Source organism: Macrotis lagotis, chromosome 1, assembly GCF_037893015.1.
Source record: "Macrotis lagotis isolate mMagLag1 chromosome 1, bilby.v1.9.chrom.fasta, whole genome shotgun sequence".
Lineage (NCBI taxonomy): Eukaryota > Metazoa > Chordata > Mammalia > Peramelemorphia > Peramelidae > Macrotis > Macrotis lagotis.
Window position 1 is genome coordinate 676,609,138 of NC_133658.1, and position 18,844 is coordinate 676,627,981.

An 18,844-nucleotide genomic window follows, 5' to 3' on the forward strand; every position below is an offset into this window, starting at 1 on the left:
GGATCGGGTGGCTTGCATGTCACATGGCTGGGTGATTGTTGGGTCTACTGGGCTGGATGTGAGCTCGGGTGCTCATGGCTCCAGGGCTGATGCTTCATCCATTGTGCCACCTGGCCATACCTACAATTATTACTATTATTTTTTTAATTTTAATTTTTTTTCTTCCCTTTATCGCTCAAGCAAGTTTATATTTATGGGGGGGTTCATTTACTCTTAAACAAGAATATTTTATTAATGTAAAAAAATTTGTACAAAATGAGAATAAAAAAAGAAAAGAAAGAAAAAAAGAAAAGAAAAGAAAAAAAAATACTTTACGTAGCCAAAAAAGAAGAAATTCAAAACCCAAGAAGTCACAGTATTTCATAGGACTTGTCAGTTTCAGCATTAAAGGATCAGAGGGTCTGAAATATGATATTCTAGAGAGCAAAAGAGCTTGGATCACAACCAAGAATCAACTACTTTGTTAAACAGATAAAATACTTTCGGGGGAAAAAAGATGGATAGTCAATGAAATAAAGAACTTTCAAACTGTTAACAAAGACCAGATCTGAACAGAAAATTTAAACTACATATACAAGACTCAAGAGTCATGAGATACATAAAAAAGTAAAAGGAAATAAAACTAAAGTGTTTATATCCCTGCTTGGAAAGATAAAAACTTGTAATTCTTAAGAATTATATTTCTTTTAGGACAATTGAAAGGAGGATAGAAGATGTGGGCATAAAACAATTATTGTTTCTCCTTCATTCTACAAGAACCATGACATAAGGGAGATGAGAACTGACAAGAACATGTATTTGAGTGAGGGGTGCCAAGTCACCAGCCTCACTTTCTCCTCTGGAGCCATCTGAGTCTATAAGCTTGATATGGATCAGATGGACAGGACGTGAGGCAATCAGTGCTAAGTGGCTTACCCAAGGTCTCACAACTAGTGTCAAGTTGAATTGCTAGATGGTAACAAGTCCTGGAGTCAGAAGGACCTCAGCTCAAATCTCTTTTAAATTATTATGTGATGATATTTATAAACTCAAGAATTACCATATTTCCCCATGTAAGACACACCTTAATTTTGGGATCCAAAATTTGAAAAAAGAAATGTATTACATAAAGTTATTGAACTCAAGTTTCATTCACCATGAAATTCAAGGACCTTACGCTCATAGCTTTCAGGCATCTTTTGAACAAGTCTGATGTGTGGACACATGCTTAGTCCATTCCGTTTCATGAACCCGAAGCGCCAATTGTGTCCTCCTTTGAAATCAGTCAACTTCTTTTCATGAGCAATTCTTCTTGTCTCATGCTGAACCATCATTGTGGACACAGGAATTCCACTTGCCCTTCACTCTTCAATCCATCTCTTCAATTCCCTCTCTAAATAAAGCCATTTTTTGACTTGCTTCTCATGGCCTTCTTCTGCCATGGAGTTTTTCAGTGGGGTTTTTTCTTCCCATAGCAGTCTCAGATTGTTTTCTCGGTTGGAGAAGACCAAACACAATTTCCATTCACTTTTGCAAACTGGATCACTTTGAACTTAAATTCAGCACTGAACAAAAATCTTTTATGAGCTATTTCTGGGCAGAAGGTAACCTAATATACTGGTAATAAATGCAAAATAATAAGCACAAAGACAAGAAGAATAAAAAAGTGGGAAATGCAAGTAAAAAATCAACAATGAGTGCAAAAACAAGAGTGAAAAAGTGGAAAATGAAAGTAAAAAAGTCTACAAAAAGGAGCACAAAAACAAGTGTGGAAAAAGGAAATGCAAGTAAAAAAAAAATCTACAACCACTATATAAGACATTCCCAGTTTTCAAACCCCAAATTTTTCAGGAAAGAATGCATCTTATACATTGGGAAATATGGTATATTTCTATTAGGTCAGTTGAAAAGAGAATACTTAGGGGCGGCTAGGTGGTGCAGTGGATAGAGCACCTGCCTTGGAGTCAGGAGTACCTGAGTTCAACTTTATATTTTTTTTTAGGTTTTTTTGCAAGGCAAATGGGGTTAAGTGGCTTGCCCAAGGCCACACGGCTAGGTCATTATTAAGTGTCTGAGACCAGATTTGAACCCAGGTACTCCTGACTCCAGGGCTGGTGCTTTATCCACTGTGCCACCTAGCTGCCCCAGTACCTGAGTTCAAGTCCAACCTCAGACACTTAGTAATGACCTAGCTGTGTGGCCTTGGGCAAGCCACTTAACCCCACTGCCTTGCAAAAAAAACTAAAAAAGAAAAAGAAAAAGAAAAGAAAAGAGAATACTTAAAGGGTGTGGGCATAAGACAGGTATAAAACAATAAGTCAGGAGAAAAAAGGATTATACTATAGGACAGAAGTAGAAAAGGGTAAATAATACCACTTGAAAATGCAGGAAGGACCTGATAGAGTAGAACAAAAGAAGGGAGGGAGTGAACATAGAGTAAATCTTACTCTCAATTATTTGACTTAAAAAGGGAATATAACATACATTGCCAATTCAATTTAGAAATTTATCCAACCCTACAAGGAACAAGGAGAGGAATGGGACAAAAAAGGAAAAAAGTAATAAAAAGGAGGGAAGAAGGGAAAGGAAAACTAAATGAAGAAAAAGGGAAGAAAAGGTAAGGGGGCTCATAGAAGGGAGAGTAAACTGAAGGAGGCAGTGGTCAGAAGCAAAACACTGGTGAGAAGGGATCAGATAAAAAGAGAGTGAAAAGTACAAATGAAGATAGGATGGAGGGAAATACAGAGTTAGTAATCATAACTGTGAATGTGATTGGGATGAACTATCCTATAAACTGGAAGCAGAAAGCAGAGTAAATTAAAAACCAGAATCCTACAATATCTTGCTTACAAAAATACATTTGAAACAGAGATAAGGGGCAGCTAGGTGGCACAATGGATAGAGCACAGGCCTTGGAGTTAGGAGTATCTGAATTCAAATCTGACCTCAGACACTTAATAATTACCTAGCCGTGTGGCCTTGGGCAAGCCACTTAACCCCATTTGCCTTGCAAAAGAAAAAAAGAAAAAAAAAACCAGAGAGATAGAAAAAAAGAGTAAAAAAGTCTGGAGCTTAATAGGATATGCTTCTGCTAAAGGAAATAAGCAGGGGTAGTAATGCTGATCTCAGATAATGCAAAAGCAAAAATAAATCTAATTAAAAAGGAAATAAAAAAGGGAATTACAAGTTTCTATAAGGTACCAAAGGCAATGAAATAACATCAATACTAAACATATGTAGTGGTAAAACATCCAAATTCTTAGAGGAGAACCTAAATGAGTTAAGAGGAAGATAAAGGGGCAGCTAGGTGGCGCAGTGGATAAAGCACCAGCCCTGGAGTCAGGAGTACCTGGGTTCAAATCTGGTCTCAGACACTTAATAATGACCTAGCTGTGTGACCTTGGGCAAGTTACTTAAACTCATTGCCTTGCCCCCCCAAAAAAAGAGGAAGACATATTTAATCACAAAATAGACAAGAAAGGAGTAGAGAAAGTGAATAGAACTTTAGAAACATTAAATATGATAGATCTCTGGAGAAAACTGAATGGGAATAAAAAAGGAATATACCTTTGTCTCTGTGGTACATTATACCTACACAAAAACTGACCATGTATTAGGGCATAAAAACCTCATAATAAATACAGAAAGGCAGAAATATTAAATGCATCCGTGAATGCAATTAAATACAATTAAAAATTATATATAATAAAGGATCAGGGAAAGACTATTAAAAATTAATTGAAACTATATAACCTAACTGTAAAGAACGAGTGAATCAAACAACAAAATGTGGAAACAATCAAAAATTTAATTCAAAACAATAATAATAATGAGACCAAAACTTATAGAATGCAGCCAAAGCAGTAATTAGGGGAAATTTTATATTTCTAAATGTTTATATGAATAAAATTGAAAAGAGGTCAATGAATTGGGCATGCAACTAAAAAAAGCTAAGAAAAAACAAATTAAAAATTCTGAATTAAATACTAAATTAGAAATCCTGAACATCAAAGGAGAAATTAATACAATTGAAAGATAACTATTGCTCTAATAAAACTAAAGTCTGGTTTTATGAAAAAAATAAAATAGATCAACCTTTGGTTAATTTGAATAAAAAAAAGAAAACCAAATTACCAATATCAAAAATAAAAGATAAATTCACCATCAATGAGGAGGAAATTAAAAAGTTTGGAGCAACTGAAGTGAAATGGATGATATTAACAACAACATAAATTGCCCAGATTAACAGAGAAGGAAATAAAATACTTAAATAGATCCATTTCAGAAAAAGAAACTTAACAAGACATCGATGAACTCCCTAAGAAAAATTCTCCAGGTCCAGATGGATTTACAAGTGTGTACTACCAAACATTTAAAGAACAATTAATTCCAATTTTATATAAACTGTTTGAACAAAATAGGCAGAGTAGTTTTGCCAAATTTCTTTTATGACACCAATATACCACTACCTAAACTAGGAAGAGCAAAAAGAGACAAAGAAAATTATAGACCAATTTCTCTAATGAATACAGATGCAAAATTTTTTTTAAAAATTAGCAAAGAGTACTGCAAGTTATCACTAATACACTATGATAGGTAAGATTTATGCCAGGAATACAGGAATTATTCAGGAATGGTTCAATATTAGGGGAAAAAAATCAGCATAACTGACCATATCAATAACAAAATTAATAGAAATCATATGATTATCTCATTAGATACTGAAAAAGCTTTAAAAAATGCCACACCCATTTCTAGTAAAAGTGCTAAAAAACATTAGTTTTCCTTGAAATGATAAGTAGTACCTATCTAAAAACCATCAACAAGCATTACATATAATAGGAATAAGCAAGAAGCATTCCCAATAAGATCAAGGGTGAAACAAGGATGACCATAATCACCACTATTATTCAACACTGTATTAGAAATGCTAAGCAATAAAAGAAGATAAAGAAGTTGAAGGAAATTAGGGCAATGTAGATGACATGACAGTATACTTAGAAAATTAACTTAAAAATTATTTGATACAATAAACAACTTTAGCAAAGTTACAGGATATAAAGTAAGTTCACATAAATCATCAGCATTTCTATATATATAAACAACAAAGTACAGCAGTAAGAGAGAGAAATTTTATTTAAAGTAACTGTAGATCACATAAAATATTTGGAAGTGTACCTGATAAGACAAACCAAAAATGATATCTGGACAGCTAGGTGGAGTAGTGGATAGAGCCACCAGCCCAGGTAGCAGGAGGACCCAAGTTCAAATCCGACCTCAGTCACTTAATAATTGCCTTGCTGTGTGACCTTGGGCAAGTCACTTAACCCCACTACCTTAAATAAATTTTTAAAAATTTAAATCAAAAATGAAATGAAAAAATTATAAAACACTTTTCACACAAATGGATTCAGATCTGAATAACTGGAAAAATGACAGTTGTCCTGAGCAGACCCAGCTAATATAATAAAAATAACAATTCTACCTAAATTAAATTATTTATTCAGTGACATGTCTATCAAGATAGCAACAAAAATTGTTTTATAGAGCTATAAAAAATAGCTGCAAAATTCAAATTGAGGAACAAAAGATCAAGAATACTAAGGGAATTAATGAAAAAAATATACAAAGGAAGAGGGGTCTAACTCTACCAGATCTTAAAATCATATTATAAAGCTGTAGTCAACAAAACTGTTTGGTAGTGGCTAAGAAATAAAATGGTGGGTCAGTGTAATAATTAGGTACAAAAGAAAAAGTAATATATATGACTATGGTAATCCATTCTTGATAAATCCAAAGCCTTCAGCTTCTGGGACAAGAACTATTTAACAAAAACTGCTGGGAAAATTGGAGCTTTCTGGGACAGGAACTCACTATTTGCCAAAAACTGCTGGGAAAATTGGAAAATAGAATAGCTAAAACTAAGTACAATCCAACATTCCATACTCTATACCAAGATAAGGTCAAAATGGGTACAGGATTTAGATATAAAGAATGATACCATAAGCCAGTTAGGAGAATAAGAAAGAGTTTCTCTGTCAGATCTATGGAAAGGGGAGGAGTTTATGTCCACACAAGAGAGCACATTATAATTATAAATGGATAATTTTGATTATATTTTATTTCAAATAAAACCAAAGATTAGAAGGACTACAGAAAGCTAGGAAACAATTGTCAGAGTTAGTGTTTCTGATAAAGGACTCATTTCTAAAATACAGAGAGAACTGAGTCAAATTTATAAGAATAAAGTCATTCTCTAATTGATAAATGGTAAAAGAATAAGGACAGGTAGTTTTCAGGTGAAGAAATTAGTCCTATGAAAAAATGATCTAAATTATTACTGCTTAGAGAAATGCAAATTTGAAAAAACTCTGCGATACCACCTCACAGCTATCTGATGGGCTAAAAATGACAAAAAAAAAAAGGAAAATGATCAATGTTGGAGAGGATGTAGGAAGACTGAGACACTAATGCACTGTTAGTGGAATTGTGAACTGATCTATTCTGGAGAGCAATTATGGAACGGTGCCCAAAGGTGCAATAAAGCTGTATACCCCCTTTTGGGAAATCTGAGACACTATTATATTGTTAGTGGAGCTGTGAACTCATCCAACCTTTCTGGAGAGAAATTTGGAACTACACCCAAAGGGCAACAAAAATGTAACATACCCTTTGATCCAACAATACCACTACTGGGTCTATACCCTGAAAAGATGTTGAAAAAGGTTGTAAAAACATCACTTGTATAAAAATATTCACAGCAGCCCTGTTTGTGGTGGCAAAGAATTAGAAATCAAATAAATGTCCTTCAATTGGGGGATATGTGGCATATGTATGTCAGGGAACACTACTGTTCTATTAGAAACCAGGAGGGATGGGAATTCAGGGAAGCCTGGAGGGATTTACATGAACTGATACTGAGTGAAAAGAGCAGAACCAGAAAAACACTGTATACCCTAACAGCAACATGGGGGTGATGATTAACCTTGATGGACACACTTATTTCATCAGTGCAACAATCAGGGACAATTTGGGGCTGTCTGCAATGGAGAATACCATCTGTATCCAGATAAAGAACCATGGAGTTTGAACAAAGTTCAAGGGCTATTCCCTTTGAGGAAAAAAAAACTGATATCTTATTGTCTGATCTTGTTATCTCTTATACTTTATGTTTCTTTTTTTAAGGATATGATTTCTCTCTCATCACACTCAATTTGGATCAATGTACAACATGGAAACAATTTAAAGACTGACAAATTGCTTTCTGTGGGGGGGAGGGAAGTAAGATTGGGGGAAAAATTGCAAAACTCAAAATAAATAAAATCTTTAAAAAAAACTACATACCCTTTTATTCAGCAATATCACTACTAGATCAATATCCCAAAGAGATCATAAAAAAGGGGGAAAGACTCACATGTTATTTATAGCAGCTCTTTTTTGTGATGGCCAAGAACTGGAAAATGAGGGGATGTTCAACTGGGAAATGATTAAACTAATTATGGTATATGAATGTGATGGAATAGTATTGTTCTATAAGAAATCACAAACCAGTAGATATCAGAAAAGTTTGGAAAAATGTGCATGAATTGATGCCCAGTGATGTGAGCAGAACCAGGAGAACAATGTAAATATTAAAAGCAATATTGTAAGATGAGCAACTATGGTGGACTCCTCTCCTCTCAGCAATTCAGTGATCAAGGGCAATCCTAAATCATTTGTGGTAGAAAATGCCATCCACATCCAGAGGAAAACACTATAGGCTCTGAATATAGACCATATTATATTATGTTCATTTTTTAAAACTTCTTTTATGTTCTTTCTTTCCCATGGTTCTTTATTCCCTTTTGTTCTAATTCTTCTTTTTACAACTTGACTAATAAATATGGAAATATAATAAACATGATTGCATATGTACAACCTATATTGCTTGCTGCCATAAAGATAAATGTTGAAAACCATCTTGGCTTTTAATTGGAAAAAATAAAATAAATAAAAAGAAAACAACAGAAAAAAAAACAGGTGGACTGTAATAAATATATACAAAGAGGTGTGTGCCACAGGTAATTTTGAGGAGACTAAGGATGAAATTCTCAAGGCATATTGGGGGGGGGGGGATCAAATGTGTAAAGGTAAAAAAAAAAAAAACTCAAGACATTATTATTCCAAAAAGGAAAAGTGACAGATCAAGAATTACTTAGCCACATGCCTATTTTACCCATCTCCATAACATTTTAATAAACTTAAATCTATACTATACAAAGATCTCCATTATAACCTTTATAACATATTAGAATTAGACAAGCTTTTGCAAATAATATTCCACAGCAGACATCTTCAATTTAACCCACTTGACCAAGATTCAAAGAAACAGACTCAAAGAATACAATGTAGAACTGTGCTGTTTGTTGACTATAAAAATGAATTTGACTTGGCAGTACAAAATGCAACATTAAAAATTATATAGGATTCTTCTGAGATAACTTTGCTCAATGACCTATTTAGTGATTTTAAGTGAAGCTTGAAACAGACTATGTAAGCTTAACCAAACATATTCACCAGTCACATAAGGGCACCACATCGCAGCCGCAGTGAAATACTTGCTAAATTGAATTGGAAGACAGCATGATGTATTGAAAAGTACACTGACTTGGAAGTCAAAAGGAGCGTGCTCCACTGGCATCTTTATGATGTCAAGAGAACTAAAGGAACATGCCCAGCTCATTGGGTAGACTTTCTGTGAAGAACTTAAGGAAGAACATCAACAAAAGTATCATGGCCAAGTATCTACAGTCTATGAGCTACTATTAGAAATTCAGATTGATGAAATCACAGATGCATTTGAGTATTACTGATAATCAGTTTTTAATTTTATCTTCCATTTCTTTCATAATAACTGAGATAAAGAACATTTTAAGTTTACAGAATTCTTAACATACATTATATCATTTGAGTTTGTCTACCCTAAAGCTGGCACTAAAGACATTATTACATTTTACCACTCATTAGATATTGCCTAAACACTCCACAGAGTAAATCAAATATACTGATCTAATAGTAAAATTGAGGTCCTCTCTCCATATCGCCAAATGACTTCCACTCAAGCCTTACCAAAATTAACAAGGCAGCTAGGTGGCACAGTGGTTTAGAGCACTGGTCTTGGAGTTAGAAGGAGGGGAGTTCAAATCCATACTCAGAGACACTCACCACTTATTAGCTTGTGATCTTGGACAAATCTCTTTCTTAACTCTGATTACCTCACATTCAAGGCCCTCTCTAATCATCCTGATTCATATCTGGCCACTGGACCCAGATGGTTCTGGAGGTTACTGACTTAGCACAGCATCTCCTCACTCAAATCCAATTCATGTGCTTGTCATGGCATCATTTCCCTGATGTGTTCTTCAAAAATGAAAGACATAGAGCAGCTAGGCAGTGCAGTGGATAGAGTAATGGCCCTGGACTCAGGAGTACCTGAGTTCAAATCCAGCCTCAGATACTTAATAATTACCTAGCTGTGTGTGTGGCCTTGGGCAAGCCACTTAACCCCACTGTCTTGCAAAAAAACTAAAAAAAATGGACAAACATTAACAAAAATTATTGAGGAAACACAGCAACTGAGTACAATTTTTTTTTTAAAAATTGAAGGCTGTTTTTTCTTTTGTTCAAGAACATTTAAAAAACTACTTTAAGTGTTCTTTAAAGGGATGTAATTTCCCCAAATAAACTATTAGAAAAGTGTCAGATTCCCAAAGAGCAATAAAAATGTGCATACCCTTCAATCCAGCAATACCACTACTGGGGTTATACCCTGAAGAGATCATGAAAAAGGGTAAAAATATCACTTGTACAAAAATATTCACAGCAGCCCCGTTTGTGGTGGCAAAGAATTAGAAATCAAATAAATGTCCTTCAGCTGGAGAATGGCTTAGCAAACTGTGGTATATGTATGTCAGGGAACACTGTTGTTCTATTAGAAACCAGGAGGGATGGGAAGTCAGGGAAGTCCGGAAGGACTTGCATGAACTGATCAGAACCAGAAGAACACTGTACACCCTAAAAGCAACATTAGGGTGATGGTCAACTTTAATGGATTTGCTCATTCCGTCAGTACGACAATTGGACACAATTCTGGGTTATCTGCAATTGGAGAATACCACTTGTATCCAGAGAAAGAATTGTGGAGTTTGAACAAAGACCAAAGACTATTACCTTAAAAAAAATTATCTTATGTAATTTTGCTATCTCTTATACTTTGTTTCTTCCTTAAGAATATGATTTCTTTCTCATCACATTCAACTTAGATCAATGTATACCATGGAAACAATGTAAAGACTAACAGACTGCCTTCTGTATGGGGTGGGGGGGAGGGAAGTAAGATTAGTGGAAAAATTGTAAAACTGAAAATACAATATTTTTTTAAAAAGTATCAGATTGTCAAAATAACTGAATTAAGTATAAACTCAAGTAAATTTCAGTGATCAGTTTAGTAATAGAGTGGAATGAAAGCAGAATCAGTATTATACTTATTTTTAAGTACCAGTTCTAACACTAACTAGTTGTTTCACATCAGAAAAATCACCTCCTGGGGTTATTTATTTCTCCTCTACTCACTACAAAATGGGTATCAGAAGGTTCATGTCAAGATTCTTAACATGAGATCTGCAAGCTAGTTTGATTTTATTTTTAATATTTTGATAAATATATTTTAAAATAATTGGTTTTTTAATCAATATATTTTATACACATAAAAATACTGTTCTGAGAAAGAGTGCATAGGCTTTTGCCAGCTTCCACAGGGGTATATTATACACATATATGTAACAGACAAATATTTTTCCCAAACTAATCTGGCCATGTAACATTTTGAGGCTTGAAATGTAAGTCGATTGTGATTCATTGAGGAAAGTTATGTTGTTGGTTCAAGAAACGTGTATGTATGTATGTGTGCATACATTATTATGCATTATGGTATAGCACACTATGGTATATAACTATGCCAAATTCTGATAATATATATATATATTATATATTATATATTATATATTATATATTATATATTATATATTATATATTATATATTATATATTATATATTATATATATATGGAATACAACCAAAAAGAAAATTAAGAGAGAATTAACCATATTTTGATATGGAAAGCATTGCTTTATGCTATCCAAAACATTTGATATTTTAAAGGGACAAATAGTATTCAAAAAAAAAAGTTCTCAGGAATTCCTAGACACAGATAAGAGAATACTAGGGTCCAAGGCCTAAATAAATTCTTAAGATCCTGTCAATGGATAACATCTCTATATGTATGGACTGGGCAGGGGATCGGGGTGAGGTGGGGAGGGGAGTGGGGCTTTTCCCAACCAGTAATTTCATTAATCTAGAAAACTTCCTACCGTGTAAAGTCTTTTCCACTGCTGTAACTTATCTCTAATATATAGTCTAAGACAAGTAAAGTAACTTGCCCATGGTCACACAGTTATAAACAATACCAGTAAGAAGTTTTCATAACACCAAAACCAGGACTCTTAACAAACTACTCAACACTGCTTCATCAATCATAAACTATGAAATTTTTAGGGGAAAAAAATCATTACACTCTCAACCAAGAACATTGCTCTTTCACCAAAAACAACCCAAATAAAGAACATTCTGCAAATATTAGTAAATTTTTTAATTAAAAGAAAGCATACTTACCTTCCTTTAGTCTCCCTAAAACACCTGTTATTCCAATACAAGGAACCTATTTTGCAGCAAATAATTTCATTTTCTTAAGTTTAATTTTAGTGGTTTATAAACAAAATACAACTAAAACTGACTTTTATCAAGAATCCTCCATCTACTCTATTTTATGTTGATGACTGACCCCAAGTCATGATTAACAAACTTCCAGCCTGTCATACACTTCCCATCCCAATGATTCAGAATCCAAACTATTTAAGCCATTGCTACTGTCTGCTTCCTTATTTTTAAACCCTTCAAACTGTGTTCCATATTGTTTCATTCAAAAGCTGTCTTAATGTGTACTTCACTAATAATGACTTAAAAGTATTTTTTTCATGTCTATGGATAGCTTTAATTTCTTCATCTAAAAACAGCCTGTTCCTATCCTTGGTCCATTCATCAAGGGGAAAAGAATCTAAGTTTCTGGAAGGCAAGACCCATCACTATGATTTTTATATCCCAAGCACATAAGAGGACCATAGGTCTTCAGAGTAGGGACTTTTAATAAATACATCATGAAAACCAATAGAACTCATAGCTCTTCATTACACTGGTTGTCCACTGGACACTCCAGTTTATCAATGTTTCTCTTGAGCTGTGATCCCAAAAACTAAACAATCCTTCAGAAGAGGTGTGTCAGGACCCTTTGTGTTCTAGGCACCCATTTAGGCTTTTCTCAAGAAAAATTATCAGCAAGATCAATGCATCTTGACATGGTACAAACTCTCATCACATAAATCTTTTGCTGTTGCAATAGCCTTCTGGTTGCTCCCTGTGCCTCAATTCTTTCCATCCCACTCAACAGGTAATACTCAATAAAGTTCAAGGACTCTCTATAACCTCCAGAATCAAATATAAAATTGACATTTAAAGCCCTCCACAACCTTGCCCCTTCCTATCTTTCTAGACTTCTTATTCTCTACCCTTCTCAACACAAACACATGCTACAATCAAGCAACACTGGCCTTCCTTTTTATTTTCCCTAACACAAGACACTACATGTTTCTGAATCGCTTGACTTCAGTTTTCTTTCACTACTCAACACTTTATCTCCTGATTTCCTTCAATAGTAAGCCCAGAGTGGGGCAGGTAGATGGCACAGTGCCCTGGAGTCAGCCTCAGATACTTGAAACTTATTAGCTGTGTCACCGTATACAAGAAGCTTAATCCTAATTGCCACATCAAAAAAAAAAAAAAGGAAAAAAGACTCAGTCCAAACCTCCCATGGTTCTTTCTCCCCTACTCTTGAGTTGATGACATGAGCTCATATTTCAATGAAAAAATTGAGGCCTAAGAGTCTCTTTTTTCTTTCCTTCCTCCTCAACTTACTTCAAATTCTTGCCTTCTGCTACTTACTATCTCTTTCATCCATCTCACATAATGAGGCGACTCCTCTCCTTGCCAATGCACTCTTCTACATGTAAAGTGAACACATTCAATCCCATCTTCTTCACAAATCACCCGAACTCTTTTGTGGTCACTCTCACTTATTTACAATCACTTCTTGCCTGCTGACTTCGTTACAAACTCATGTTGCCTCCAACTTATGAAACATTTTCCCCGGCTCCATCCCATACCGCTATGTATCATCCCATACCGCTATATATCATCCCATATTTCTCCTCCTTTTGTAGCTAAACGTCCTGAAAAGGCCATACATCTACAAGTGATAGCGACACTTTGGCTTCTCTCTTCTTAATTCTCTAGTGCGGCTTCCAACTTCATTCAACTGAAACCGCTGTCTTTGAAACTACCAACTATTTTTTTTGAACTGTCAAATCTAAAGACGTTCATGCTTCTTGACCTATCTACGGCCTCGGATGCTACAGATCAACTTCTCCTTGCGGTCAGTCTCCTTTGCTGAAGCCCGCCAACTCTGGGTGCTCTGCGTGGCCTCTGCTCCTGGGTGATCTCTTCGGTCCCGTGAACTCACGCTACTGGCCGGCTCGGCCAGCCCCATCTCTGTCTCCGCGACCTGTACGGGCCTTCTCTGGCCAGGGCCGGCGGCCGGCATCCTCCCCGCCCCCCGCAAGGCCCCGCCCCCCGCTCGGCGGAGCCAATAGCCTCCCGGTCCCCGCGCGGGGGGCTCCCGAGTCGCGCTCACACCTAGGCGGTGAGGACGGAGAGCGCGCCTCGCTGCCTGATCGGCGGGGGGCACGGCAGCGGCCGCACCCGGCATCCACCGGGGGAGAAGGACAGGGGGCCGCGGCGGCCAGAGCGGGGGTCGCGGCGGGTGGGGTCGGGGTCCACGCCGGAGAGGAGCGCAGGCCCGGTCCCAGCGACCACGGGCCGCCCGGCGCCGCCCTCCCGTCCCGTTCGGCAGTGCGGTCATCCGGCTGGAACGGACGCCCCATCTGCCACTCACCTGTCGGGGGCGGCTGGGGCTCCACGGCGAAGGCGGCCATGTCGGCAACGGGAGATGTTCACACCGGCTTTTCCAGATTTTCAAAAATGGCGGAAACGCTCCCCGCGGGAAGGGGCGCGTGGTCTGACGGGACTGCGTCACTTCCGGATCCGGGGATGGGGGGGCTCCCCGAGGTGGGGACGAGAGTCTCGTGGGTCCCCCGGAGCCGAGCCACGCCGCTTTGCCTCCGCCCTGCCCTTGTGCGCTGGCTCTTTGAAGGGGTCACCCGCGGAGAGGCCGGCGTGCCGCGCCAGACCCTCCGTCCTTTGTCCGCGGTTGGCGTTACCCGGAGGAACAAACTCGTTTTGTTTGGTTTTTAAATTGTTATTTTCAATTAAAAATATTTATTTTCTCTCCTCTTCCATTTTATTTCTTTTGTTAGTGGGTTTCAAAGTCAGTGCAAGTCGATCAGTCCATATTAGGCCTTTCTATGCCTGGGAACACGAGGAAGTGCAAAAGAAGCTTAATTGGAGGAGATCGGATGAAACAAGTTTCTAGAGACAGGACCCATCCAGGTTAAAGTTTGGGTCAGCTCAAAGGGAATGGACTAGGGAAGAAACTGAGAAAGCTTCCTGCAATGGGGTTTGGGCTGATATTAAAGGATGCCAGGAGATGGAGGCCAAGAGCAGAATATCCCAGGCGTGGGGGCCAGTGCCAGAGAGGGATACAAACAAGGCCAAAGGCCAAAGGCCCTGTCCTATTTCTTTCCCTTTGTAACCTTCACCTGTGTAGAACAGTTTCCTAATGTGTAAAATCAGGGCTTGAACTACATGACCTTTTATGTTTCTTCCAGCCGTGCTGGCTCACCTGGCACAATTCTTTAATTTTCCTAGGATCGTAGATTATTTTAAAAATTAAGATACTGAGGCCTAGAAGTGGATTATCCAAGATCACAGGTAATAAGGGGTTTGTTAGCTGCTCTTCCAGTCAGGATCCTCTCTGAACAATAGTTAGTGTGATCCTTAGAAGATGGACATAAAGAATAATATAGCCTGTATTCAAATATCCATGGCAGTTTGAGATTCATCAGTATAGCTCCAGAACCCAGGGACATCCCCATACTGCAGTTAGTCTAAAGAATAAGATTCTGATGGCCTACATATTATTATAATATAGCTAATAACTGCCCTTTTTTCTTCCTTAAAATATAGCACTGTTCAAAGTCAAAGTCACATTGTTTTTCCAAAAATTTATCCTACACAATAAAGTGTTATTTTTCAGGATTTGTATGTGTATACATATATATTTTTTACATAGAGATAATTTTAGAAGTGTGACTCATACTTAGGAGTGACTGACAATTGGACTAACATTGGCAATTATCTTGAATAATTTATTTCCTTGGTACACTGATTTCTTCATCTAATCCTACCATTAACAAAGGAATGACACTTCAAAAATTCAACTTGGATTTCAGCATTTGTCTTGCCAAGTGGTTACCATCTGATCTTATCCCTCTGGACTAAATTTAATGATACCTCCAACTTAAAATTAATTCAAATTTTCCTTAATGTGACCAGGCTAATTTCTATTATATAATAAAATGAATATAAGTAACAAAAAAAAGGATGGTTGACTACTTGTTTATCTTTTAGATCAGATTAATTACCCCCATGGATAATTGGTGGTGTAAAACTGGAGCTCAAGAGAGAGTAGGGCTATATGCATAGACCTAGGAATCATCTTTATCAAGATTAAAATCGAACTCGATGGAGCTGATGTAATTACTTAATTTAGAGAAAAACAGAGTACACAGGACAGTCTTTTGAAGGTTGTATTAGTAGTGGGCATGACATAGATGAAGATCCAGTTAAAAAAAAAAGGTTGAGAATGAGCAGTTAGGAGAACCAAGACATGGTGTCACAGAGGAGAGATCAAAGATGATGTGATCAACATTGTCAAATATTGAAGAAAGTTTAAAAGATGAAATTTGAGAAAAATTGGATCTGGCTATTAAAAGATCATTAATAACTTTGGAGAATGCAGCTTCAGTTTAATGATGAAGGTGGATGCCAGACTAGAGTTTAAGAAGCTGAGAGAAAAAGAAATAAAGGAATGAAGTGCGGATGATTTTTTTTGATGATTTTTTTTGAAGTTTAAGAAGTTATTATAGGAAGATAGTTGGGAAGCATGATAGAATCAGATGAGGATTTTCTAAGGAAATAGGAAGTAGGGAAATTTGTAGATAGGGAAACATCTAGTGGATTAAGAATGAAAGAAAGAAAGGATCATTGAAGCAATCTTCTAGAGAAAACCCATGCAAGACCCCACTCAAAGATGATAAACACAATGTCATAAAGTAAAGATTAAGCTCCTACTATGGACCAGATACTATACTAAGTGGGAAGACATGACAAGAATCCAGGGAAGTGTAGAAAAGGGTTAGAAATTGAGATGGCTGCCCTGGGCACCATCCTTTTAAATGGAATATCTAGAAGGAGTTCCCCATTGTGTCATAGTTGTAGATGTTTCAGGAATAGCAGCAAACCAGCCTAACAATTAGCAATTTTTTTTAATGATGTGCTTTTTGTTTAGTCAAAATCTTAAAGACAGAGAATCAAAAAAGGACAACAAAATTCTAATAATAGGAACAATCAACAATCAAAGAATAATCTTCACATATGCACAATTAAATTCAAATTAGTCATTTACTGAGTACCTACTATGTCCCCAGGACAGAGTAAGAACTTAATAAATGCTTATTGTCTTCCTAAGGAGCTGTCTACCATCCTGTCATATCCCCTATATTTTCTGACTAACATGTTGGCTATTAGGATTGTCAAAGGGTCTGTGGGGAAACAAAAACATACCTTGATGAAGAGGGACAGAGTTCAAATCAGAATTCAAGGAAGGGCATAAATAACAAGCTTGGCTAAGTCAGAACTAGAGTTTCTCAGGTAAGGCAGAGGTAGAAATATGGGGCTTAGACTAAAGCATCTCCTATGTGACAAGCACAGTAGGAAATAAAAAGACAAACTAAACAATCCCTGTGCTCAAGAACCTTATATTCTTAGAGAAATCAAACAGTATGTTATCAAGAGTGGTAATGAAATTACTAAATGCCTGTCACAATCTTCTTCCCTGAAGTACCATCCTTTGTAGGGTGATAGTCATCTTCAGCCTTCATCTTGTTTTGACATTATCAGCATGGACTCTAACTAGGAGAAACTCTGATTTCTTGACTCTGGGGTTCAGAGTCATGCCAATGATTTCTTGAAAGTAATTTTGAGCAAAATGGATTCAAAAACATTTCTAAGGCTATGATTCTTACTATTTAACAAAGACACACACACACATATAACTTTTAAGAGTTTGTTTTGGGGGCAGCCAGGTGGTACAGTGGATAGAGCACCAGCTCTGGAATCAGGAGGACCTGAGTTCAAATATTGCACTAGACACTTAATAAGCACCTAGCTATCTTACCTTAGCCAAGTCTTAACCCCATTGTCTTACAAAAATAAAAAAAAAAGTATTTTGGCACCAGCTACTTCCAAATTTGGAAAAAATGTTACTTTAGATTTAAACTGCCACCGATCTTTGCCCTTGCAACAGAGTACCTACTTTCATAGAATAGGCATTGAGAATACTTGTTGCCTCTGTCCATTTCCCTTTACTTTTGAACACTCAATAAGAAACAACTCAAGATAATTTGCATAGCCTAATCTACCTGGCTTAGAAAAAGATAGAAATTGGAAAGATTGAAATAAAGCAAAATTCCATTCTAAACCCCCAAAAAAGGGAGGAGTTGCATCATCTGGATGTTGGGAGAATAAACTATGGATCATGAACTGACCAAAATTAAAAAAAAAACATCTCTTTGAGCAGAAGGAGGAAGAGGTATATCCACAGCCACCTCAGGTTTAGAGAGATTAAGGTTGAAGGTCTAAGATCCAAGACATAAAAGATGGCAGAAGGTTTTAAAAAGGCCCTAAAAACAGAGATGACCCAATAACATTGTCATTTGTAGCTCCAATATAATTGTTCTGCCTCCTAAATCATGACCCTATCTGCAGAAAGAAAGTGTTACTACCTCTTCTACAACTTTAGCAGTAGCATTTGGTTAAATGTATTGACGTTATAATCCATTTCTATAATAATAAAAATTATATAATAATAATAGATTATTATGCTTGACAAAAAAGTTCTAAAACAGAATTTCAAATTTTTCCCTACCAAATCATTTTTCCTGGGTTAAGGCAATCTTTTTGACATCTGCCTCAACCTGGTTTAATCCTACCATCCTTTAGTAGGATTAATGGATTTCACTCAGGAAATCCAATCCTATTTGGATGAATGTTATTACAACTTTGTCATTCCTTCTCAAGACCCTCAAATTCAAGTTTGTGTTTCAGTTACTTCCCACCAGCTTCTGTGTATCTAAAGGTTTTTGATTATCATCTCCAGGTTAAATTAACTATTTTAGTCACCTAAAAACTTTTTATAAGTGATTCTTACCAAAGCCACTTAATCCCAAATTTTATTGCTCTTTGAAACAGCTAAATCTATATGTTGAGTACTATAATCAACTTAATTAATCTGGGATCTTTTGTTAATAAATAAATGGACAAGACTCTATTCTTGTCTCCCTCTCTATGCATTGCATAGTGTTAGGAATTATGGGTTGCAAAAGAAGTAAAAAACACTTCCTTCATATCCCCAAAAAAAAGAAAAAACCTTTTAATTCAATTGAGAAAATGAGATGTAATATATTAAATAATTTGTGGA

General features: G+C 36.5%; 1 protein-coding gene across 3 annotated transcripts in view; it reads right to left on the bottom strand.

Annotated features, from left to right (window-relative positions):
• Nucleotides 1–18,844, bottom strand: part of NUP35 (nucleoporin 35) — a 69,462-nt gene that overhangs the window by 35,529 nt on the left and 15,089 nt on the right. Inside the window, exon 1 of one of the 3 annotated variants that reach the window (XM_074215550.1) lies at nucleotides 14,081–14,189. The exons of 1 other annotated variant lie outside the window; for it this stretch is intronic. In XM_074215550.1, coding sequence (XP_074071651.1) covers nucleotides 14,081–14,120 — 40 coding nt within the window. In that variant the 5' untranslated portion in view covers nucleotides 14,121–14,189. Of the gene's footprint in view, nucleotides 1–8,535; nucleotides 8,897–14,080; nucleotides 14,190–18,844 lie in introns of those variants that run through there. One more of the 3 variants, XM_074215549.1, reaches the window with a different exon arrangement.